This window comes from Panthera onca, chromosome B4 (genome assembly GCF_046562875.1).
Source record: "Panthera onca isolate mPanOnc1 chromosome B4, mPanOnc1 haplotype 2, whole genome shotgun sequence".
Lineage (NCBI taxonomy): Eukaryota > Metazoa > Chordata > Mammalia > Carnivora > Felidae > Panthera > Panthera onca.
In genome coordinates this window covers 66,053,700-66,080,171 of record NC_138345.1, presented here as the reverse complement: position 1 = coordinate 66,080,171, position 26,472 = coordinate 66,053,700, and the positions used below count along the sequence as shown (strand labels likewise).

At 33.9% G+C, this 26,472-nt stretch overlaps 1 protein-coding gene and 1 long non-coding RNA gene across 2 annotated transcripts in view; one reads left to right on the top strand and one right to left on the bottom strand.

The window, feature by feature from the left end:
* The window catches only part of CPNE8 (copine 8), a 227,183-nt gene that overhangs the window by 185,772 nt on the left and 14,939 nt on the right, over positions 1-26,472 (top strand). Inside the window, exons 16-19 of the mRNA XM_060657941.3 lie at positions 2,464-2,591; positions 18,629-18,731; positions 20,537-20,594; positions 25,407-25,480. Coding sequence (XP_060513924.1) covers positions 2,464-2,591; positions 18,629-18,731; positions 20,537-20,594; positions 25,407-25,480 — 363 coding nt within the window. The remainder of the gene's footprint in view (positions 1-2,463; positions 2,592-18,628; positions 18,732-20,536; positions 20,595-25,406; positions 25,481-26,472) is intronic.
* Positions 18,588-26,472, bottom strand: part of LOC132694530 (uncharacterized) — a 65,035-nt gene continuing 57,150 nt past the window's right edge. The window contains exons 3-4 of the long non-coding RNA XR_009617346.2: positions 24,983-25,056; positions 18,588-18,787 (exon numbers count right to left, since the gene is read on the bottom strand). This is a non-coding gene — a long non-coding RNA (uncharacterized LOC132694530). The remainder of the gene's footprint in view (positions 18,788-24,982; positions 25,057-26,472) is intronic.

Below are 26,472 nucleotides of genomic sequence, written 5' to 3'. Positions count from 1 at the left end.
AAATATTTTTATCATCCAACTCGTATGAGGAATTCTTAGAGCAATTTATTACAGAATTAGGACTAATGCAGAAATCAGTGCTTTATAATTTTTTTTTAATGTTTATTCACTTTTGTGAGACAAAGAGCATGAGCAGGGGAGAGGCAGAGAGAGAGGAGAACACAGAAATCGAAGCGGGCTCCAGGCTCTGAGCTGTCAGCACAGACCCCGACACAGGGCTCGAACCCACGAACTGTGAGATCATGACCTGAGCCGAAGTTGGACGCTCAACTGACTGAGCCACCCAGGTGCCCCAGAAATCAGTGCTTTAAATATTCCATAATGATGAATAGAACATCCACTAATTATCTTTCCACTAAGAAATAAAATGGTGAGAAAAATGGTGACCTTGTAATTTCGGTTCCACAGGAATACAGAAAATATATTATTTTCTAGAAATATAAACCCTTAGTCAAAATGTTAAAAGGATAATGAAAAAGTTGCTCAGAACCATCTTGGTTTGTATTTCTCACCCTAAAGGCAGATATGGAATACATTTTTATATGCTAAAAATCAATGAGTTTTAATTTTAATCAGCTTCATATCTGATTAAAGGAAAGAACACCGTAAAATTTTGTTTAAAGGAAGGTTAAATAGGTCAGCTCAGATTAACATCAAAAGCAATCATTAACTGCTTTGTGCTAAATATTAAGCTTTTACATTATAATTTCAATCAATTAATGTAACCAATTGTATAATATAAAATTATAAAGAGGTCTATATTATTATAAATTATAAGAGGGCTTTTATTATTTTTATGTTTTTAAAAATTGACATGATAGTTAATGAATAAAAAATTTGATGAAAAGACAAAATTAATAGGAAAAAGTGGGTAAAAATTCCTCTCTCATAAATGGCAAAATTGAAGTGGTTGAAATAACTTTGGGGCACAGTTATCTAAGCTCTCAGTGCCTTAGTTTCTTCATTTGTAATGTGGAGATAATGACAATACTTTATCTGCTTTTTTTAGGGTTGTTATAAAATCTATATAATACATATAAATGCTTTAGTGTAAAGCTTAGTATATAAAATTCAACAAATTTTAGTTATAAATGGCCAGTGATTGTTCAGATATAAACATGCATCATGAAATTATTATTAACTATGTTTAAATATAATTAAGGTCTCTAGTGTTTTAAAATGTGTCTATAGTTTTTAATACTTCTCCCCTTTCAGACGTGGAGCCTAACTCCCCTTCCCTTGAGCATAGGCTATACTTAGGGATGCATTTTTAGCAAATAGATTAAAGTAGAAGTGATGGTGTGCATCTTATGAGACTGGCTTATAAAGGGCATTGGGGCTTCCTTCTTGCTGTCTTCTTGGATTGCTCATTCTGAGGAAGTTTGCTGCCATGTTGTAAGAACACTCAAGCAGCCCTGCAGAGAGACCATGTTGACCTCCTGCCGGCAGCCATTTAAATGAGCCTTCTTGGAAGCAGATTCTGCAACTCTGGTTAAGCTCTCAGGTGTCCAGGTTGGCATACTGACTGCAAACTCATGAGAAATGCCAAACAAGAACCATCCATTAAGCTGCTGCTGACACCCAAAAGATGTTGAGATAAGAAATAATTACTGTTTTAAACCACTAACTCTTGACGTAATTTGCCACAAAGCAATAGATAACTAATATACTGCTTCATGTTATTTGTTAAATCTGGTCTAGGAGAATTAACCCTCAAGCATTTAAGGTATGGAAAAGCTGGTCTAGGTCTCCAGGTGTAAAGTTGCCCTTCTAGGTGCCATCTCCAGAATAAGAACCTAATGGCAAGCTCATTTCCCTTAAAGAACATGGATGATTCTTTGATTCTATTCCTTTTGTCTTGACATTTCTCACACCAAATTGCATTCCTTCTCTGCTTGGGGTTATTACAACATGAAAATGTGCATGTGGCAGACGTTTCATAGTTTTCCTTCTATGAGGTAAAACTGAATGGATAGCAATTTTTTTCTTGATTTTAATAGATATCACTGCAGAAAACTCAGAAAAGACTAATAGTTTAAAGAATGAAAAAAAGCCACCAATTATATGTAATCACCCAGAGTTAACCACTGTTAATATTTACTTCTTTTCAGGATTTTTATATGTTCTTCTCTACATATTCACAGACATGTGTAAAATGAAGCCATTAATTATGGAATGTTGTGATATTCAGCTTCTCAAGATTATTTAGAATTTTCTGCGGTTCTTTTTATGAAGAGTATCAGTTTTTAATGACTATATATTAGATTCATCATATCATAATCTACATAATATATTGTAATCTGTTGTTGACCACTTAATTTATTATGTTTTGCTATGATATTAATGTGCTTCCAAAAAATCTGTGCTTCCAAAAAATCTTTGAGAAACATATCGTTTCTCTTTTTCATTTGATCTTTATAGACACTATTAACTTTTACTCTTTTTTGCCTGTAAATTCTGCAGAATGGAAACCCTCAAAATCCCTACTGTGATGGCATTGAAGGAGTCATGGAGGCTTATTATAGGAGTCTGAAATCTGTACAACTGTATGGGCCAACCAACTTCGCTCCTGTAATTAATCATGTAGCAAGGTAAGTGGACAGAGACAAGATGTTTATCCCAGTGTCCCAGACAGCAGTGAAATTATGTTATTGTTACCATGACTCCACAAATGAAAAGTATTTTCTTCTAATTTACCTCTAAGAAAATGAGGAAAAAGATACAGTGGGAAGAGTCTCCACTGAGCTATTGTAATACTTTGCTGAGAACTTTACAGCAAAATCTCAAGTGAAGAAATATACACTTAGTTATTATCAGAACCTGTATTTGTTCAACCAAGTAAAATGTTCTATTCTTTGAAAAGGCAGCCATGAGAGCAATAACAAGATCGATTATGATCTCAATGGTGTAAATCATTCAATCTAATATCACATCCCATGGTAACATAGAAGTAATAAGAGACCAAATTCCATGAAGACAACTAAAGTCTTTCAGTGATAATATAGGGCACATTATTTTAACCACTCTGAAATTAATATAATAGCTAATTTTAAGAATTCCCAGAGCTTTACCTTACCTGTATATAGTACATAGTATTGAGTTCAGAATATAATTGCTTATGATTCCAACTACATATTCTAGAAGAAAATTTAAATGTAAAAATGTACACACTTATCATTTTCTTCATCAGTGTATAAACAAATAAATTAGACACCACTTTTAAAATCCCTAAAAAGTTTGACCCAGTTGCAGATCCTATGAAACACTGCCTTATTTTTAGAAAATTTAAAAAGTGTAGCTTTTGTGTCCTTCCAAATATGTAGTAAGAACGTGAAAATACACTGCATTTGGATAATTTTATCAATGCACAAAGGTGATATGAAAACTCAGTTCTCTGTTTAAAGGTTCTGGTACTGAATCATCTCCATACTGGACATCATGAGTGACTTAAATGTGTTCTACTTTCCATTATCTGGGACATAGACAAGATACTAAAATACCCCTGTATTGGGGCTGACCTCAGTGGAACTCTGCTGTGGAAGTCCACCTCAGGTTGACAATGATACATTGATGACCATTTTCTGAGTGTTTTTGAAATATTAGCTCAGGTTTTTGAAATATTTCCACCCACAATCTGTTTTAAGTTATGAATTTTACATCTCAACTCTGGACACAAACAACTAAAAAAAAGGATTATTTATGGAATAATACTTATCATATATTTCCTTTTTATTTCTATGGTGTCCTATTATTTTATTTCTATGGTGTCCTAATATATAATTTATTGTCAAATTGGTTTCCATACAACACCCAGTGCTCATCCCAACAGGTGCCTTCCTCAATGCCCATCACCCACTTTCCCCTCTCCCCACCCCCCCAATCAAGCCTCAGTTTGTTCTCAGCTTTTAAGAGTCTCTTATGGTTTGCCTCCTTTCCTCTCTGTAACTTTTTTTCCCCCCTTCCCCTCCCCCATGGTCTTCTGTTAAGTTTCTCGGGATCCACATATGAGTGAAAACATATGGTATCTGTCTTTCTCTGTATGACTTATTTCACTTAGCATAACACTCTCCAGTTCCATCCATGTTGCTACAAATGGCCATATTTCATTCTTTCTCATTGCCAAGTAGTATTCCATTGTATATATAAACCACATCTTCTTTATCCATTCGTCAGTTGGTGGACACTTAGACTCTTTCCATATTTGACTATTGTTGAAAGTGCTGCTATAAACATTTTGGTACAAGTGCCCCTATGCATCAGTACTCCTGTATCCCTTGGGTAAATTCCTAGCAGTGCTATTGCTGGGTCATAGGGTAGCGCTATTTTTAATTTTCTGAGGAACCTCCACACTGTTTTCCAGAGCGGCTGCACCACTTTGCATTCCCACCAACAGTGCAAGAGGATTCCCATTTCTCCACATCCTCTTCAGCATCTATAGTCTCCTGATTTGTTCATTTTAGCCACTGTGACCAGCTTGAGGTGGTATCTGAGTGTGGTTTTGATTTGTAATTTCCCTGATGAGGAGTGACGTTGAGCATCTTTTTATTTGGCCATCTGGATGTCTTCTTTAGAGAAGTGTCTGTTCATGTTTTCTGCCCATTTCTTCACTGGATTATTTGTTTTTCGGGTGTGGAGTTTGGTGAGCTCTTTATAGATTTTGGATACTAGCGCTTTGTCCGATATGTCATTTGCAAATATCTTTCCCCAGTCCGTCAGTTGCCTTTTAGTTTTGTTAATTGTTTCCTTTGCAGTGCGGAAGCTTTTTATCTTCATAAGGTCCCAGTAGTTCATTTTTGCTTTTAATTCCCTTGCCTTTGGAGACGTGTCAAGTAAGAAATTGCTGCGGCTGAGGTCAGAGAGGTTTTTTCCTGCTGTCTCCTCTAGGGTTTTGATGGTTTCCTGTCTCACATTCAGGTCCTTTATCCATTTTGAGTGTATTTTTGTGAATGGTGTAAGAAAGTGGTCTAGTTTCATTCTTCTGCATGTTGCTGTCCAGTTCTCCCAGCACCATTTGTTAAAGAGACTGTCTTTTTTCCGTTGGATATTCTTTCCTGCTTTGTCAAACATTAGTTGGCTATACACTGGTGGGTCTAATTCTGGAGTCTCTATTCTATTCCGTTGGTCTATGTATCTGTTTTTGTGTCAATACCATACTGTCTTGATGATTACAGCTTTGTAGTAGAGGCTAAAGTCTGGGATTGTGATGCCTCCAGCTGTGGTTTTCTTCAATATTACTTCGGCTATTTGGGGTCTTTTGTGGTTCCATACAAATTTAGGATTGCTTGTTCTAGCCTTGAGAAGAATGCTGGTGCAATTTTGATTGGGATTGCATTGAATGTGTAGATTGCTTTGGGTAGTATTGACATTTTAACAATATTTATTCTTTCAATCCATGAGCACGAAATGTCTTTCCATTTCTTTGTATCTTCTTCAGTTTCCTTCATAACCTTTCTATAGTTTTCAACATACAGATCTTTTACATCTTTGGTTAGGTTTATTCCTAGGTATTTTATGAGTCTTGGTGCAATTGTGAATGGGATCATTTTCTTTATTTGTCTTTCTGTTGCTTCATTTATTGGTGTATGAGAATGCAGCTGATTTCTGTACATTAATTTTGTATACTGTGACTTTGCTGAATTCATGTATCAGTTCTAGTAGACTTTTGGTGGAGTCTATCGGGTTTTCCATGTAGAGTATCATGTCATCCGCAAAAAGTGAAAGCTTGACTTCATCTTTGCCAGTTTTGATGCCTTTGATTTCCTTTTGTTGTCTGATAGCTGATGCTGGAACTTCCAACACTATGTTAAACAACAGCAGTGAGAGTGGACATCCCTGTCGTGTTCCTGATCTCAGGGGGAAAGCTCTCAGTTTTTCCCCATTGGGGATGATATTAGCTGTGGGCTTTTCATATTAGCTGTGGGCTTTTCATAAATGGCTTTGATGATGTTTAAGTATGTTCCTTCTATCCCGACTTTCTCAAGGGTTTTTATTAAGAAAGGATGCTGAATTTTATCAAATGCTTTTTCTGCATTGATTGACAGGATCCTATGGTTCTTAAATTTTCTTTTATTAATGTGATGTATCACATTGATTGATTTGCGAATATTGAACCAGACCTGCAGCCCAGGAATGAATCCCACTTGATCATGGTGAATAATTCTTTTTATATGCTGTTGAATTCGATTTTCTAGTATCTTGTTGAGAATTTTTGCATCCATATTCATCAGGGATATTGGCCTGTAGTTCTCTTTTTTTGCTGGGTCTCTGGTTTGGGAATCAAAGTAATGCTGGCTTCATAAAATGAGTCTGGAAATTTTCCTTCCCTTTCTATTTCTATTTTTTTTTTCATATATATATATATATATATATATATATATATATATATATGTATATACAGGTCTTGACCCACAAAATTGATTTCAAAATCCACTAATGGGTCATTACCTGTAATTTGAAAAACATATCCTAGCTAATTATATTAGCCTATGTGAGTAGTGTCATCTGTACTCTATTTCCTAGTTTTTTGATGTTTGTCAAATAAAGCAGTATCAAAAAATAATATTAGTACAAAATAAATTATAGTTGTCTCATTCTCTCTCACCCAGTACTATACAGATGACTGTCTTTTATAAAAAGATAGAAAAAGGATAGGATTTCTTTTGTGTGAATTCATGCTAGTTATGATAAATGTTCTCGAGGGTTTACTAGTTAATTTTATATTTTTTACCCTGGATATCTCTACTATTAAAGTTAAACTTTTAGATATACAATTTCTAGCTGCATTTCTATATACCATTTAAAACTGTAGGCTCTATACTGTCCTATTACCATTTTTCATGTATTGTCTAGCATTTTAAGAAATTCTCAAAGATAGGGATAGATGCCAGCTAACTATCAGATTCTCAGCAATAATCCATGATCTAATAATTCTTTCTTATTTTTTTTAATGAGAGAAAATAAGAAACACATACGATACGGCTTTTGAGGAATCCTCTTTTCCTTCCAATACAATCTGAAGTCTCATGTATCTATGTCTTATTATGAAGCTACATAAGAAATGCTTTACTCCTTTATCTTTGAGAATAGGTTTACTTTAATTTTTAAACTTTTTATTAAGACAGACAATTTCTGTTTGACCCAAAATCACCATCCAAAAAATTTATCAGTTTAAAAGACAAGGTACCATTTTTTCTAAATCATGAGAAGTTCCATAGTTACAGTGTATGAGACTCCTGTTTTAAATAAAACTCAGTGAGTATTTTGTTATTTTGAAATGCATTCATCAGTTCTTCAACATGCCCATCATATAGGAGGTAAGTGTACTTAACAAATGTTTAATAACTGAATTCTGTATGTTAAGGTATTTGTCATTAAAAATACATTTTGTAAAATAAAAAGCAAATGGTTTTTTATTTGCTTGATTTTTTTCTTCTTATAAAGTGTGTTTTCTATATTGATAAAAGCTTAATTTGTGATAGTTTTCTATTAACATTTTGAAGAATTCTTATTCTTTTTAAGAATAATAATTTTAACCGTATGCTCATTTTTAGAACTTAAATCTATTTTATAAGACTATTGACTTTTTAGATAATATTGAAATAACAATATTGTGAGTTAACACCCAAAGCATCATGTTTGTGAAACTTGAAAGTTCTTTGTGATGTTCTGAGGTTATCCAACCGCTTGCTTCTAATTTCCTGTCTTACCAGTTTTCCTTTCATAGAGTTGTCTAGGGAATAACATTTCAGACAATGTAAAAATCCCACTCAACATCCATTGGTGCCCTGTGACAAGTTTAAGTTTGAACACTTTGGTTTGGTATTTAAGAACTTTTAATATCCAACTACCACCACTCATCCACTTTCATTTCCCTCCACATTCTCCCAAATGTGCCATACTTCAGCCATAGAGAATCATTACTTCTGAGCTATGAATTGTCATTTTATGAATACCTTTATCAAAACACTCACTAATTTGATTCCACTCAATTGTTACATGTAGATTTTTTTCTCCACTGAAAGCAGGAATTGTGACTTAATTATATATATATATGTATGTGTGTGTGTGTGTGTGTGTGTGTGTATACACACACATATATATATAATTATATATAATATATATATACACACACACATATATATAAATACCATGTTATAAATTATATTTAAATTAAATTATATTTAATATTTATGATAATAATATAATTTATAATGTATATGTTATAAACCAACATAAAACCCAATTCTTTGCATTTACTGATAAATCCACACCTATTTGTTTAATTGAATTTTCTGTATACCATGCATTATAACTACATTTTAATAAGCGAGTTTATAATAGAAAACTGAAGGAACTGTTAATGATAATACTTAGTCTATTTTAATGACCTATGGAAAATGTGATTGTGATAGATACCTACTGCATGAGGCAGGGTCCTCAGGAGAAACAGAACTAATAAGACATACAAATATAGATATATAGATAAATTTATTTTAAAGAATTGGCTCATGCAATAGTAGGCACTGACAAATCAGAAATTTGTAGGGAAAGCTGGCAGGTTGGAAACTTAGGTAGGATGATATTCTTGCAGTTTTGAGTCAGAATCCCTTTTCCTTTGGGAAAACCGTTTTTGTTAAGGCCTTCAACTGACTGAATGAAGCCCATCCACATTTTTGAGATAGTCTCATTTACTTAAAGTCATCCAATTGTAGATATTAACTATATCTTCAAAGTAGCTTCACGGGAACTAGATAACTGGCTATCAGAGCCTAACCAAGTTAACATGTAAGACGATCATGCCTACCAAAACTAATGCATGACCGTTATGTTGTACACTGAAAACAAATTTAAAATCAAAGAAATCCTTTCCATGTATGAATTTATTAATACACCTAATATCTATAACACTATGTTTAATTCTCAATAACTAGCAATAGGAGGAAGAAACATGTTAAGGAAATCATGTGTCTATAGAGACATGGTTGTAATAGAGTGGAGTTTACTCATCCCCTGACTAATGTCAGTGCCCTCTTGGATATATGGCGATTACTATTTTTACATTCCTGTTTACATCTTCAAAATTTCTCTTCATCTAGAATTCTACCTCAATAACTTTAAGTTATTTGAAATATATTTTGTTGGTATTTTTTACCAGCTTATAACTTGAAAATAAACTAATATACCAATGAAAGTATCAATTATCTTTTCAGGCTATCATGAAAATTTTACTATTCCCTTGACTTGAATAATATGCATTATTTCCTAACTACTAGTCCTCTGTTTCTTGTGCCTAACCAGTTACTAGTTTTGAGGCTGTCATATTTCAGTTTCTATGAGGGATCTATCAATTTCTAACTACTGACTAGATTTTTGTATCTAGATAGCTAGATGCAGGTAATCAACTAAAATTAATTTTCAGTTTTGAACCCATAGTCTGTCTCAGACAATGTGCTCAATGCCATCATGTGGAATATTTGTTTTAATCTTCACAATAACTCTATGAGCTGTCAGTAGTGTTATTATTCCTATTTTATTGATGACAAAATGGATATGGAAGAGTGGCCATTTGAGCTGGAGCTAAAATCCCTAACAGAATAATCTTATCCCAGATAACTGTTATGATGCCTTGCATAAACTTAAGCCCTTTTAGCTGTGCTCCAAAGATAAAGGCACATAAAAGAAAGTGCAACAAAACTACATATGGTTGTGGACACACTCTGTCACTTCATCACACTGCCAAAAATACAACTTTGTAACATAAAAATTACTGTTACTTTGTATTGAAATATTTACATATTAAGATTTAACTAGTAAGATTTAATTAGTATTAAAATCTAATTCATTGCATATATCAAAATTAAACTACCTAAATAAAACATTCTTGAGTCAGTTTCTTATCTTGTTGCCCTCTTTATTCCTATGAACCAATAGTAAGCTGAAAGAATATCCCAGAAATCTGAACCAACCACTTATGCACTTTTATAAACATGATCCCAGAAAGTTGCCTGACAAAAGACTCCAGGGGAATGCGTTTGAATTCCAAACCCCTGACAAAGTTAACCTCTCTCTCAGATTTATCACAGTAATATTAAAATATAAATTATGGATTGCCTATATATGAAAAAAGACATTTAGCAGGCTTTTAATAATAAAAGTTTTAATTATGCAATTTACAGAAGGATTCATCATCAGTTTCCTTTAAGCAGCAAGCTTCTTTAATACCTTTAAAATATAATTTGAATCTGCAAGAGTATATATCAGGGTTACCTTCTGGAAGATAGATTGAGATGTGATCAGCCTCTACTTAGCACGTTTCTGTAGCATTTCAATTATTTTATCACAAATTATAATATTTTAAAGTGGACTAAATTAGAAGAAATGGTAGCACAAAATATGATTTTGTTTGAAACTTAGCTTTACTTGCAAAGTGCAACAATATGTCCATGCATACAGCAAATGCCATAGAAATCATGGCAAGTTTTAAAAGATTAATTTATGGTGCTTTTGGTGATAAAGACTAAAATAGATTGAATAGTTCTTATGTAAAATGAAATTTATTTTCAAATTAGTGCATCTGGCAGTAGTGAGAGCCACACAATAAGCTCATATATCTTTCTACAGCAAAGTTAAGAAATATAAAACATTAATAAAAGCACATGTTTATTATAAAGTAAAATGCAGAATCCCTATGAAGTTTTAAGATAAACAACAAAGAAATTCCAGGTTTACTATATCTGCTTCAGGTTCTATTCCTAACTCTTCTGGTGGTATGAATATATTCTCTCCTTCTCTTAGGTAAATAGTTTCTGGTGAATCAAAAGAAAACCAAAATGAAAATATATTAAACTCAGCAATGAAAAGACATGGAGTGGCTGGATGGATAAAAAACAAGTCCCAACTATATGCTGTCTATAAGAAACTCAACTTAGATCTAAGGACATACATAGGCCAAAAATGAAGGGATGAAAAAAGATACTCCATGCACATGGTAACCGAAAGAAAGCAGGGAGGGTGGCTGTACCTCTATCAGAGAAGATAGACTTTAAGTCAAAAACTGGCACAAGAGCCAAAGAAGGTTATTACATAATAAAAGGGTCAGTTTATGTGATATGTTGATTGATATACACAGGTTTCCTCCAAGTTTTCAAAAGTTCACATTACACCACTTCACTTTTACAAAAGACCTATATTAGGATCTGTTTCCACTAACCAAAAGAAATCCAGAGATTTTTGCTTTTATGAAATAGATTGCAGTGTTTGTTTTACTGCAAGTGGTCATAGAGGCAGCGTGCATCATGAGCATGACAGTGATGCCACCAGGCCCCTTCCCTGGGAACTACACTCAGCATCTCATCATCAAGGTGCCTTAGCTTTGAACCATGTCTGTGAGCATCTGTGCTTTATCTCCACTTATTCTGTGCATCTGTTAGCAAGATGTGTCCTAAGGTGTCAGAAAATCTAAGATAGACTATTGTTTAGGTCTGGGAACCAACACTCAAAAAGTTCCATATAAGCTAATGGTACTTGCTTTTTTTTTCTACTTTATACCATTTCTGCTTATAGAAGATTTCATAGCAAAGCTCTACTTTCTGATAGTGGGAGAAACGTTCATATTCATGAAGTATTATTCAGCCTTAAAAAAGGAGAGCCTACCATTTGCAACAACATGGATGAACCTGCATAATGTTATGCTAGGTGAAATAAGCAAGACTTAGGAAGAAAAATGCATGATCAGTGAAAATCACTGCATGATCTCATTTATATGTGGAATTTTAAAAAGTTTAATACATAGAAGCAGAAAGTAGAATGGTGGTTAGCAGGAGAAGGGAGGTAGGGAAAATAGAGATATTGGTCAAAGGATATGGAGTTGCATTATGTAGGATGAATAAGTCTAGAGATCTAATATGTTGCATGATGACTATAGTGAAATACTGTATTGAATACTGGAAATTTGCTAAAATAGTAAATATGGGAGCTATGTGAGGAGATGATATGTTAATTAGCGTAATTGTAATAATCATTTTACTCTCTATGTATATATCAAACCATCATGTTATATATCTTAAATAAAATATTTATCTTAAAATGAAATTTTTCTTAAAAAGTATCAATTCAACAGGAAGATATAATCATTATAAATACGTATGCACCCAATATCAAAGCACCTAAGCAAAAAATTGACATGTATGAAGGGACAAATAGACTCTAATACAATAATATTAGAAGACTTCAGTACCCCACTTTTAATAATGAATACATCATCCAGATAGATGATCAATAAGGAAACTGCAAACTTGAGCACCTCTCTGGACCAAATGGACCTAACAGATATATACAGAATATTCTACTCAGTAGCTCCAGAATACATATTCTTTTCAAGCACACATAGCACATTCTCTAGGATAGATTATAGGACACAAGGCAAGTCTTAATAAATTTAAGAAGATTGAAATAATTCCAAGTCTCCTTTGCAAACACAGTAGAAAAAAAAAAGAAATCAGGAAGATTCATTAATGAATAGAAATCAACATACTCTCGAATGTCCACTGAGTCAAAAAAAAAATACAAAAAGAATTGGGGAATATCTTGAGATAAATGAAAGAACAATATACCAAAACTTACGGAATATTGTAAAGGCACTATTAAGAGGAAAGTTTATAGCAATAAATATTGCATGTTAATAAAGAAGAAAAATCTTAAAGGATCTAACTTTACACCAAAAGGAACTAAAAGAAGAAGAAAAAGTACAGGTTAGCAGAAGGAAAGAATAATAATTAGAGCAGAAATAAATGAAATAGAGAATAGAAAAACAATAGAAAAAATTGACAAAACTAAGAGTTGGTTTTTTTGAAAAGATAAACAAAACTGACCAACCCTTAGACTAAGAAAGGAAAGAGACAAGACTCAAAAAATGAAAGAGAAAACATTACAACTGATTTCACAGGAATAAAAAATATCATAAGGGATTATTATAAACAATTGTACTTTAACAAATTGGACAACCTAGAAGAAATGGATAAATTCCTAGAAATATACGATGTACCAAGAATACATCAAGAGAAATAGAAAGGATGTACATACCAATAACAAATAAGGAGAATGAATCAGTTATCAAAAATCTCCCAACAAAGAAAAGGCTCAGGGCCAAGTGGCTACAAGGCATATCTTACCAATGACTTAAAGAAGAATTAATACCAATTCTTCTTAAACTGTTATAAAAAAAAAAATAGAGGGGCGCCTGGGTGGCGCAGTCGGTTAAGCGTCCGACTTCAGCCAGGTCACGATCTCGCGGTCCGTGAGTTCGAGCCCCGCGTCAGGCTCTGGGCTGATGGCTCGGAGCCTGGAGCCTGTTTCCGATTCTGTGTCTCCCTCTCTCTCTGCCCCTCCCCCGTTCATGCTCTGTCTCTCTCTGTCCCAAAAAAAAAAAAAAAAAAATAGAAGAGCAAATACTTCCAAGTTCATTTTATGAAGCCAGCATTACCCTGATAATAAAGTCAGACAAAGGCACCACAAGAAAACTACAAACCAACATCCTTGATAAACATGGATGTCAAAATCTTCAACAGATTATTAGCAAACTGAATACAAGAGCACATTCAACGAATTATCACCATCACCAAGTAGGATGCATTTCTAGCATGCAAAGATGGTTTGACATATGCAAATCAATAAATATGATACAACACATTAACAGAATGAGGGACCAAAATCTCATGACCATTTCAAAAGATAGGAAAAAAACATTGATAGAATTCAACAGTCTTTCCTGATAAGAACTATCAACAAATTAGGTACAGAAGGAATTTACCTCAACACAATAAAGGTCACAGCTAACATCATACTTAATGATTAAAAAAAAACCCAAAAAGTAAAAGCTTTCCTCTAAAATATAGAACAAAGCAAGGATGCCCATTCTTCCACGTCTATTCAACATATCTCTGGAAGTCTTAGCCAGAGCAATTGGACAAGAAAAATAAGTAAAAGTCATCCAAATAATAAAGGAAGAATAAAATTACCTCTGTTTACAGATGACGTGATCTTACATGTAGAAAACCCTAAAGACTGAAGGAAGTAAAACAAAGCAAAATAAAGCAAAACAAAAAACCCATTTACTGATGAACTCAGTAAAGTTTCAGGATACATAATCAACCTGTAAAAAAGTTGCATTTCTAAACAAATAACACACTATCTGAAAAGGAAATTAAGAAAATAATCCCATTTATAAAAGCACCAAAAAAGTAAAATAAAATACTTAGGCATAAACTTAAGGAAGTGAAAGGCTTTTATAGTGAAAACTATGAAACATCAATGAAAAATTGATGCAATGAATGCAATGAAAAAATTAAAGCAGACACAGATAGATGGAAAGACATGCCACATTTATGGATTAGAAAAATTAATATTGTGTAAATGTCCATACTACCCAAAGTGTTCTACAGATTCCGTGCAATCCCTACCCAAATCTTAATGATATTTCTTGAAGAAATAAAAAAAAAAACAATCCTAAAATATATGTGAAAGCACAAAGGACCTTAAATAACTGAAGCAATCTTGAGAAAGAACAAAGCTGGAGGCAAGCATCACACTGTCTGATTTTAAAACATATTCCAAAGGTGCAATAATTAAAAGAGCAAGGTACTGAAATAAAAAAAGCGTCTATACCAATAGAATAGAATAGAGATGCCCAGACAAAAACCTGCAGGTTTTTGCCAAAAGTGCCAAGAATACAAAATGAGGAAAGAATTATCTCTTCAATAATTGGTGTTGGGAAAACTGGATATACACATGAAAAAGAATGAAATTGGATCCTTTTACTACCACTCACACAAATTAACTGAAAATTGATTGAACGTAAGACATGAAACTATAAAACTCTTAGAATAAAAGAGAAAACCTTGACATTGGTCTTGGCAATGATTTCTTTGTCTTGGCAATGATTTCTTGGGTATGACACCAAAAGCACAAGCAGCAAAAGCAGAAATAGACAAGTGGGACTACATCAAAGTAACAAGTGTCTACACAGCAAAAGAAACCATCAACATAATGAAAAGACAACCTACAGAGTGTGAGAAAATATTTGCAACTTATATATTTGATAAGGGGTTCATTTCCAAAATATATAGGGAACTCATACAACTCAATAGCAAAAATGCAACTAATCTGATTTTAGAAATGGGCAAAGGACTGGCACTGACATTTCTTCAAAGAAGGCATACAAATGGCCAATAGGTATATACAAAATGCTCAACATTTCTAATCATCAGGGAAATGCAAATCAGAACCACAGTGAACTATCATTACTTTACACTTGTAAATGGCTTGTACACTTGTACATGGCTATTATCAAAAAGTCAAAAAGATAGTAAGTGTTGGTGAGGATGTGAAGAAATTGGAACCCTTGTGCATGGTTGGTGGGAATTTTAAATTAGTGCAGCTGCTATGAAAAGCCAACATAGAGATTTCTCAAAAAATATAGAGCTACCAGAAATCCCACTTCTGAGTATACATCCAAAAAAACTGAAATCAGGATCTCGAAGAAGTGTCTGTAGCATTATTCACAACTGCCAAGTTATGCCAATGGGCAACAATGCGATATTGTGCACTTAAATTTTTGTTAAAAGGGTAGATTTTGCATTAATATTTTTTTTACCATGTGCACACACATAAAGGGGACACAGGAAAATTTAAGAATGGTATATTTATTACTGTGATTGTTTTGATGGTAACATGAATTTATGAATATGTTCAAACTCATCAAGTTATATATCTTAATTCTGTGCAGTTTTTTTGTATACCAATTATACCTCAATAAAGCTGGGGGAAAAACTATACTAACAACTGAGACTTTATGGGTGATCAGAAGTGTTGGAAGAGAAATAAAAAGTAAATACCAAAAAAAAAAAATTCAGACAGTTAAGCCACTTGAAATGATATTTATAGAAATGCATAATATTTTACTTTCTGTATTGTTTCTGAATCTGGTAAAAATTTGCCATTTTAAGAGCATCATTTGGTAAGAAGAGCAGAAAAGCTACATTCTTGTACTCAGAAGCTATTTATAGTCTTCCATTAATCTCATGAAATATAAAACCCTGTTTCTGAAACATAGTAAGAAATGCTTTTTAAAAATAATGGGTATTGGGGCACCTGCATGGCTCACTAGGTTAAGCGTCTGACTTTGCTCAGGTCATCATCTCACAGTCCATGGATTAGCCCCGCGTGGGGCTCTGTGCTGACAGCTCAGAACCTGGAGCCTGCTTCAGATTCTGTGTCTCCCTCTCTAATTTGCCCCTCCCCTGCTCATTCTCTCTCTCTCTCTCTCTCTCTCTCTCTCTCTCTCTCTCTCTCAAAAATAAACATTAAAATTTTTAAAAAATAATGGGTATTTAAAAATTAAAAATGAATACCTGGCAGAGATTACCTGACTTCTTTTAGTAAGAAAAAAAGCTAAGCATTAAATAGAATAGTCTCAAATCTGGTTTGGACTGTTTTTCATTGATTGTGTAACCATCAAACTTATAAATTCCTTAATGGAGAAGATCATTTGTTCAATATTGTGAGAATAGTTTTGACTATACATTGTGGAACCAGTTCAATGCTATTTTTATAGGGTGTGAACATGACACTTAATGTATTCTCTTGATCAGCCTATGAAATTACCATTTTGTTAGCTGCATGAGCAATTATGAGTTTCTCTAGTCTATGGAAAAGTTGTAAACATTTTTCTTGTCCATATCGTTGTTAATTCTGCTCTCCAAGAAATAAGTTTTGCCCTGACATATGTGATTTGTCTGTCCCTGATCTGCTCAAATTTGATTCCTTTGGGTACTTCAGGTTATGAAGCAATTTTATTGGTAATAAGTAGATGTTTTCTTGAACCCAGTTTCTCTGTGATACTATCTTTCTGTGATTCTATGATACATAAATATTCAATGAGTTTTACAGAAGTCGACCAAAGTCTTCTCATTTACTGTTTATCTCCCAAGAGTACCATAATGCTTGCTTGTTACTAGATATGACCTGCATACTAATTATATTCTAAAAATCATAAAAGTTATTCTTATTGAGGGGCACCTGGGTGGCTTAGTCCAACTCTTGATTTCCACTCAGGTCAGGATTTCACAGTTGGTGAGTTCGGGCCCCGTGTCAGGCTCTGCACTGGCAGTATGGAGCCTGCTTGGGATACTCACTCACTCTCTCTCTCTCTCTCTCTCTCTCTCTCTCAATGAGTAAATTAACTTAAAAAAAATAAAAGCATTGTCTTAAAAAAAAAAAAAGGTATTCTTGTTGAGAATATAACTTAGATACCCAGAAGGTAGAACACAATGGAAAAAAGAGGTATAATAAAACATAACATGCATAAAATTCACCTCTAAATTACTGAGTATTACTTGGTGAGAACTCTGATAAACTTCAAGAACTAGAATATACTCATTTTTTAAAAAAAATCGTTAATGTTTATTTATTTATTTTGAGAGAGAGACAGAACGTGAGTGGAGGAGGGATAGAGAAAGACACAGAATCCAAAGCAGGCTCCAGCCCTGAGGTGCCAGCACACAGCCCAACACGGGGCTTGAACCCACAAACTGTGAGATCATGACCTAAGCAGAAGTCAGACATTTAACTGAGTGAGCCACCCACGTGCCCCTAGAATATATTCTTATTACATACCTAATTTTTGTCTTTGTTTGGTATTCTTTTCCCCATCTTACATCAATTTAACACATATTAAGAACTTGAATTATGGGGTCACCTGGGTGGGTCAGTCCATTAAGCATCTGACTTCCACTTAGGTCATGATCTTGTGGTTCACGAGTTCAAGCTCCATGTTGGGCTCTGTGCTGACAGCTCAGAGCCTGGAGCCTGCTTCAGATTCTGTGTCTCCCTCCCTCTCTGCCCTTCTCCCTTTCATGCTCTCTCTCTCTCTCTGAAAAATAAATAAACATTAAAAAAATTAAAAAGAAAAACTTGAACTATGGATGTGTCAAAAAGCATTTCTTCTGTTGCATTTCTTAGGTAAAATTCACGTAACATAAAAGTAACTTTTGAAGTTTACAGTTAGATGATATTCAGCACATTCACTATGTTGTATAATCATTACCTGTGTCTAGTCCGAAACAAAAAGCATTTATGATTATTGTCTTTATAATAATCATACCATTTATAAAACTGTATTATATATTGGGTAGCATGCATGCGGTTTCTGTATTAACAATACAGAGGTGTGTAATCTTGATTTTAAAGGTAAAGAAATAAAGTTTAGATAGATCAAGTAATTTACTGAAGATCATATACATAATATGTTGCTTAGCCAGGGTATCTGTTTCTGAAAGCTATATCCATTCCTTTGTGCTAAACATACCCTCATCCATCTCACCTTTTATTAGTGAGTGAATTTCCAAGGCAGGCAGGCTTTTCTGTGTGCTGGCATGAAGTAATGTTGCTGTGTTCTAGCGTGCTATTTCAGAAAAATGTATTGAGAGCTTGCATGATATAGATTCCTAATGTAAGTTTAAATATTTTCTTGAGATTAAAGGTTTGTTGACTATTGCGATTATATTTAGCAACCATCACATACAAAGGAGGTGTTTTATTTTCTGAGGTATTCTTTATCTTTTTATTGCTTTAGGTATGCTTCTTCCGTAAAAGATGGTTCCCAGTATTTTGTGCTCCTGATTGTGACAGATGGTGTTATCTCGGATATGGCTCAAACCAAGGAGTCCATAGTCAATGTGAGTAGGGATCGTTCAGTCTCGAGCTGGCTAAGTGACAGCATGGTGCTTTCAACCTAAGTTGAAAGAGTTAATGTTAGTTGACTTAATAGTGAAACAAAATGCTCATGCTTTTGCAACTGATTGCATTCTTATCCTTATCCAGAAAACTCAAATGTATATGTACCATTAGTTCATAAAGACTAACCTAAGCAGTATGGATAACTGTGTTATAACAAAATTATTTTCCTCCCAGAATAAAAAAAAAATAAGATGATACCATCACCTTCATGTGCATGAGTGTGCTCACCTCTACTAGTTGGATGTACTTGTACACAATCTTACAATTTGTACAAAGTATTTCTTAATATTTACATTTCAATTATAGGAGCACTGTACTGACATTCTTATTTCTATATAACTGGAAGGGACTGGACTTTATTCAAAAACCATCCTTGTATAATTCCTAATTATTTATTTTTATGATTATTTGTCTTTTTATTAGATTATAATCTATAAAATCTATATTTATAGACTATTTTTTTTGAGAGATGGCATGAATTGGGGAGGGACAGAGAGAGAGAGAGAGAGAGAGAGAGAGAGAGAGAATCCAAAGCAGGCTCCACACTGTCAGAGCAAAGCCTAATGTAGGGTTGAACACATGAACTGTGAAATCATGACCTGAGCTGAAGCTGGACGCTCAACTGACTGAGCCACCCACATGCTCCTAGACTATATTGTATAGAATTATATCTTACTCACCTTTCCATGTCCAAGTTTAGACATATTTGGCACAAAGTTGACATTTAGTGAAAATGGGTTTCATGAGTGCTTTGCATATCATAGCTCATAATTATTAATAACATAGGGAATATATAATTAGCTGTTTGGTGGAGGATCATATGGGGGGAAAATTATAGACATTTACTGAAAAAAACATACATAAAAAGCAGTTGAAGTAAGGCTTACACATTTATTTGTTATTTTTTAACTAGAATTACTTGGGTTGAATTCACCTTGATTTCCTTTATGTTCTGGTCAGTGGCATTCGTGTGCACTTGAAAATAGGAATTTAATAATTTGGGATTAAACTAATAAGACATGATGTATTGAGGACCAATTATTCATAATTTGATGATCTTCATGCTGAAGATGTGGTTGGTACAGTGTTCCTTTTCTCTATTGCTGGATCTCACATTCTGACCATTAAATTCTTTAAAATGATTACATTGTTTAAGTGATACATATGATGGGAAAATATGCAAATATTTTTGAATCAAATATTCAGTATCACTCACAATCTCATGGATATTTAATACATAAATTAATCATTCTAATACTAACTTTCTGTAATTATCATCTGTATTCACTCATTTACAATGAAAATTGCTTTCCCTAACTTTGGGTATAAGTGGGATAGAGTAGGGTACTACTCTTTCACAAGTATAGTACCATTTTTCCCTTACAGCAACTCAAAGATTTTTTATGGGAGAGAAAACATGAATAAAATGCCCAGAGATACCCTCAGTCAACTTAGGAAGATGTTGGCTGAGAATAGCAAGTGAAAGCAGATGTGCAATACTTTTTATTTTTCATATTGTCCAAGGCTGGTCATTCCCAGAGAATGTCCCACTGAATAAGTGTATGTACAGTTAGTTCAAAAAGAATGAGTAGAATCAAGCATATTATTGTGATGTGTTCAAACCTATTTTAGTGAACATCTGAAAAAAATATCAAAACAGGATATTATTTTCTTCTTAAATTATAATTCTTTTTTTAAGAAGTCAACTTCTTAATTGTAAACCAATTGTGTATTCTCTTTGAAGGCTTCAAAACTTCCAATGTCAATAATTATAGTGGGTGTTGGACCAGCAGAATTTGATGGTGAGTAATAAAATTTTAATAGTATTCCTTGGGAATTTATTTACTGATTCATCATGCTGTAAGGTTTCTGTTACTCTTTTTTTGTATATAAGAATGTGAATATGAATGTGGATCTGTATATAATATCCATGTACATAGAGACGTAAATGTAGATATCTCACGATGAAGTCTATTCAGTTGAGCAAAAGAAGAGATTGTCTTCTGACTAAGCCTTATCTCTCCAGTATCTATTAATTCAACATGTAGGTTTCTACTCCATTAGATATGGTTTGTACCCCAAAATAATATTTTTTATGAGTGACAGAGTGATAAATGGAGTTGTTGTTCCCAAGGCAAAACACACTCTGGGTTCACTAAAAACCTTTAAGGATGAGCACTAAATTAATAAACCATTAGATTGTGAAGAGAGATGTTAACACAAGCATAATATGCTACTTTAATGGATTTTCAGACACTAGCTAGTTGATAGACATTAGCTTTATAAATATATAAGTTCTGTCATGTGAAAGAGCAATGTAAAATGAAAATGGAACTGAACATCTGAGATTTAATGACACTTTATAAAATTATGCTAAATTGAGTTACTGGGTAGTTCTCTGTTTGGGCTCAGACCTTGTTCAAATGCCAATTAAGTGACTGGTGTTTTTGTAACTAGTGATCTGGGTAAACTTCTTTAAGGATAATTTGTTCCCAGTCATCTGGTGAATTCCTTTCAAAGACAACTATGCTAGATGGCAACTGCATGATCACATGGCATTCACCTGGTTCAGGTGTTTTTACTTTAACAATGACTTTATTTAGCTTGGGGCTTTGGAAATGAGAATAATTTTAGAATATTTAGAATAAGCTTTAGTACATTACAGGTTAATTTAAGCACATAGGTGGCTGATTATACTATCATCATTGCTGGGATGATTCTCCTTTAACCACCAGAGCCGCCTCCATAAGGATAGTATAGATCTATCCATCTCAGGTAAAGCACCACAGGCAAAGTTGTTATATTGCTGACCCTGGAAATCCTTTCTTTCGATTCCACGGTTGGTTGGTCATGCTTTGCTTCATTATAATCTTCCAGTGTCTAAAGCAAAAGTCATTTAGCTCTGACTGCTGCTGCTTCTGCTAATATTTTCTCTGTCTTTGAATATTCACATCTGTTTGCATTGTATGTCAGGCATGAATTTGAGACAACCTCTCTGCAGTCAGGAAAGCTAAGGGACATCTTTCTTGTTAATGCTTTGTGTACTTGATCATCTGCATTAATCAGTGATTGACTGTGATTCACAAACTTCACTAAATGCTAGGGTAAAATAACTCATGCCTTCTTCGGTTACTAATTTGCATTTGCCTTAAGGATGCACCTCTCACTAGGTGCATCCCAGGTCTCCCCAACTCCTGTGGAAGTCTGAGGTTAGGTGTATGACCTAACCTCATTCACTTGTTCCTCAAGAGCCTGCACACATCATGTGTGAATACAGAGCCACTGACCCTTCCTGGCGTGTATTTCTGGTCATATATTTCTATTCAGAGCAGCAGGCATAGTTATTTGGGTACTCCCTCATCCAACTGCCACAGCTATTTATTTTCTTCATTTCTTTTGTTCTCAATGAATTATTTATTAAGGTTTGAGGCATGATAATTCATCATTTCCCTCTCTGACTTCCCAAACTGAATAAAAATATATAGGAATCCCTCGGATGAAGACCACAATATAAGCATTATTACTAATAATGCAGAACTGAAGAATTTGGGTTAACCTCTGCACAAAATCAGACTTGTCACTATTTTCCTCCCAAGATTAAATGACCTCAGCCTTCTCTCCAGGCCTCCTCTGTGCAAGGGTAGAGCCTGGTCTATTAAGCACACCACAGGGAAAAAATACATCCAAAGCGAGGATAGCCTGTTCCTAATCAGAGAGATTTCAAAGTCAGTCCCTTCTCCTTTTAGTAATCCCATAAATCAATTAGTCCTCTTTCCATGTAGAAAAAAGAGTGAAGACTACAGGCAAAGAGGGAAATTGCCTTCCCAGTAGAATTGCTTCCTGGGTATTAGAGTGATACTTTCCTCTGGCAAACATGGGGACAGGGAATTAGGTCCTGTGACAACTGACTTGTGCTTTCACCATGACAGAAGTTTTAATAGGATGGGAAAACTTCGAGGCCAGTACTAGAAAAGTAGACTATTCCTCTAGGAGACACAAGTGCTTTTCTAAAGTATTTTTCTTTCTCTACTCTCAAAATACCTCTCTTCTCTCCATGGCTAACAAGAAAAGGACAGAATACTCATGTTTCACATAGAAAATCTTTGACTTCCATTCAGATTGTGCTGTCCTGTCAAGAAGAGCCTTTCTCTCAGCACTTCCAAATCTGCTGTAGAGTAAGTTTAAATATTACACATAGAAACTGACATAAGGAAAGACTGAGATAAAACCTGCACAATCTGAATCTAAATCTTGCACATTTTATCAGTTAACTACCTAAATCCAACATCCAAACACTTTTGACAAGAAGGACATTATTTGCATGGGCAAGAAAGGTAGTATCTTGCCATCCATTCTTTGAAGTTAGATGAATTGGGAATAACCTATTAGATTAATAAGTATTCAAATTTCTCATTTCTGTATTTTTAATGAGAACAATTTAAAACTTTCTGTGTAGTTTTTCCCCCAATGCATTGTCACTCCACCATAAAGCATCGTCATTGAGAAGAAAGATTTCTCAAGGCAGGATTTCTTTATCCTTAAAAGGCAAAAAGTCAAATTAAAGCAGCATCGGGCTACCTGCTTTAATCAGAGTTAGTAGAATGGGAGAAGTAGATGGGTTCTAGTTTCATTGTGTCTTGCACAGCTAGAAAGAAGTACATCTCTGTCTCTTATAGACCTTTTTTTCTAAGAAGTACTTGTGGGGCTTACCATCTCAGGCTCCTTGTGGACCAGATGCAAATCTAGAGGGTGAATGGTACCCTTCCACCACTTTCATGCCCTGTCTTTTTTCCTTGCTCTCAAAAAGATAGCCTCCATTTCTTGCAACAGCAGCTTTTTAATTCAAAGGATGTGCTGAAAAGTGGGAGTTATTTTATAGGATCTTGTTCTTCTATGTTATTATTATCTGGATGACTGTCCATTTCCTTAATTGGAATGAAACACAAAGACTGATGGAGATCATAGGGACCATGGACAATGACATCCAGATTATCACTGAACTCTTGTTTCCCAGTAGAGAGTAAAGGAGAACTTCCTGCAATTGCCAGGTTGTCACCATCATTGAACATTTATGTCTCAGAAGTCACATGAAAATTTTGAAACAAAACTAAACCGAAACAAAGGAATTAACATTGAAAGTATTTGAGCATCATGACATTCTTATTTACATCCCTAATAAGTATGGAAGAAAGATAGATATTTTGTATGGTAATTTATTATTATTATTAGTAGTAGTAGTAGTAGTATTTTAATCCCAATATAGTTAACATACAGTGTAATATTAGTTTCTGATCTACAATAAGTGATTTAACACTTCCATACGTCACTCTCTGCTCATCACAACAGGTGCAGTCCTTAATCCCCATCACCTATTTCACCCATCCCTCCACCCACCTCCCATTTGGTAACCATTAGCTTGTTCTCTATTATAAAGAATCTGTTTCTTGCTTTGTCTCTCTTATTTTTTCCCTTTGCTCATATGTTTTATAGGTATTTTGTATTTTAATAAGTTAATTATAGTATACACATTTTACTAAATTATGACATGTATATCTAAGCAAATTATAGAGTGGTAGCTCTCTATCAATTATGTGCAGTAACAATGTTTCAGCCCAGATACTGACTAATGAACATGTATATAAAAGTAAAAATTTAAAACAGTGTTTTTAACTCAGATGCATTATCCAAACACTGAAGAAAATAATGAAAAGGTTCTGGCTGAGCTGTAGTTTTTGGAGGGTGAAGAGGCAAACATAATTGCAAGTGGTCACTGGAGTCTGGTGAATGTCATGTGTATACGAAATGAATTATCAGTAATAGAATTATACTTTTAAACACAAATTAGCATTCCTCATGTAATTAATTATTTAGAGAATTCTCACTGAAAACTTAATAAACTCTGGAAAATGTTCTTAATTGCAGTATTACTTTACTTTATTACCAGCTGTTCTATTACATCACAGCATTTACAAATACCAGCTGAGCTGATCTATGTAATGTTGAAATTATTTCTTAACTAACAAAAAAAATCATACTTCAGAATAATCACACTTTATTCAATCAATATAAGGTAGAGCAAATGCCTCTGTTTTAAAATCCATTAATAAGGTAGAAATTGGGCAATATATTGGATATACAGTTTTGTAGTTTCTTTCTTTTTTTAAATTTAAATCCAAGTTAGTTAACATACCGTGGATTTGTTGTGGTTTCAATGGGAATAGAGTTCAAATTGTTCCTGGTAATTCTGTGATTACTGTCAAGTTTCTTAAATTAGAAAGAAGACAAAAGTTGAATGGATTAGCATCACTTGCCCAATCAGTCATGTAAGCATATAACCCAGAATTGAGAACCTCTAGGATGGGGAGATATATCTATACTACACTGGCTCTTCCATTTTTCAAGGGTCACATGAGGTCTTGGCTAGCTTCCTTCATTTGTAACATTTGCGCTCAGTCAAGTTCTGTGGTAGAAATGACTGAGGAGATGGGATCCACAAGCCTTCTGCCCTGACATAGGATGCGTTGCTACTTCATACATCTTGATTTCCTATCACCTGTGTTGTTTTAGTACATGACTGAAATGCGCTGGATAAATGGTCTTATTTTATTTTCAAGCCATGGTTGAATTGGATGGAGATGATGTAAGAGTTTCCTCCAGAGGAAAATATGCCGAGAGGGATATTGTACAGGTAAGAAACTTAATGGAAATTATTCATTTTGTTCATTGTGAGGAACCTGTCAGCTCTGATTTGTAAATAAACAACTTACATTGAAAGCAGGACTGTCAGTTTCTGTTTAATTTAGTTGGTTGATTCTCTATGAGATGCGTGGCAAGTAGGGCCTAGAATAAGTACCTAGCGATTTTTTTCTTCTATTTCAAGTTCACCATATATAAGATAGAAATGTTAATAAGTGTCTTTTCCTACTTTAATATTACCAGAAAATATCATAGAGGTCGTTGGTAAAATTAGAAGCCAGAAACATAACAGACTTTTTAATGATGCTTGTCCATTATGTACTCCTCAATAAAGACTAAGTATATTTTAAGACAGCTGATTACATTTCAATGTAAATAAATTTAGTGGAAGCAAACCAAAACTATAGATATTTACATAGTCTACCTAGATTGTGGTTAGAAAAGTGGAGAAATAGATTTAAAGATTCTATGTAATATAGAATTATATATAAAAATATAAATAATATATAATTTAAGTGTAATTATATATAGATGTTATATAATATAATAATATATGATATACAATAACATAACAACCTATGTAATATATATCATTTACACTTGTTATAATCAAGAAAAATATGTAACTAAAGCCTACTATTCTAGGAGTGAATAGAAGGGAAAAATCTGCAACCAATCATTATAGTTCAAATTTATCATTGAAAGTAAGCATTTAATTCAACTAAATGGCTACATACTTTAGAGTTTCCATACTTTTAGGATTTTACAAGGGGGAAAAAAAGCTGTGAAGTATACTTTTTTAAATATGAAAGCAAAGATCTCAGCACCGTTTAAGCACATGCTATAAAAGTTTTGAAGGGGCAAACAATGGACTTCAGTGTTATCTCCTAAATAATAACCTGTATTTTCACCTAAAAAGCAGTCATTAAAAGAATCCCACAGAATTTAGAATCCTGTGGAATTTGGTTCAAATCCCAGTTTGGC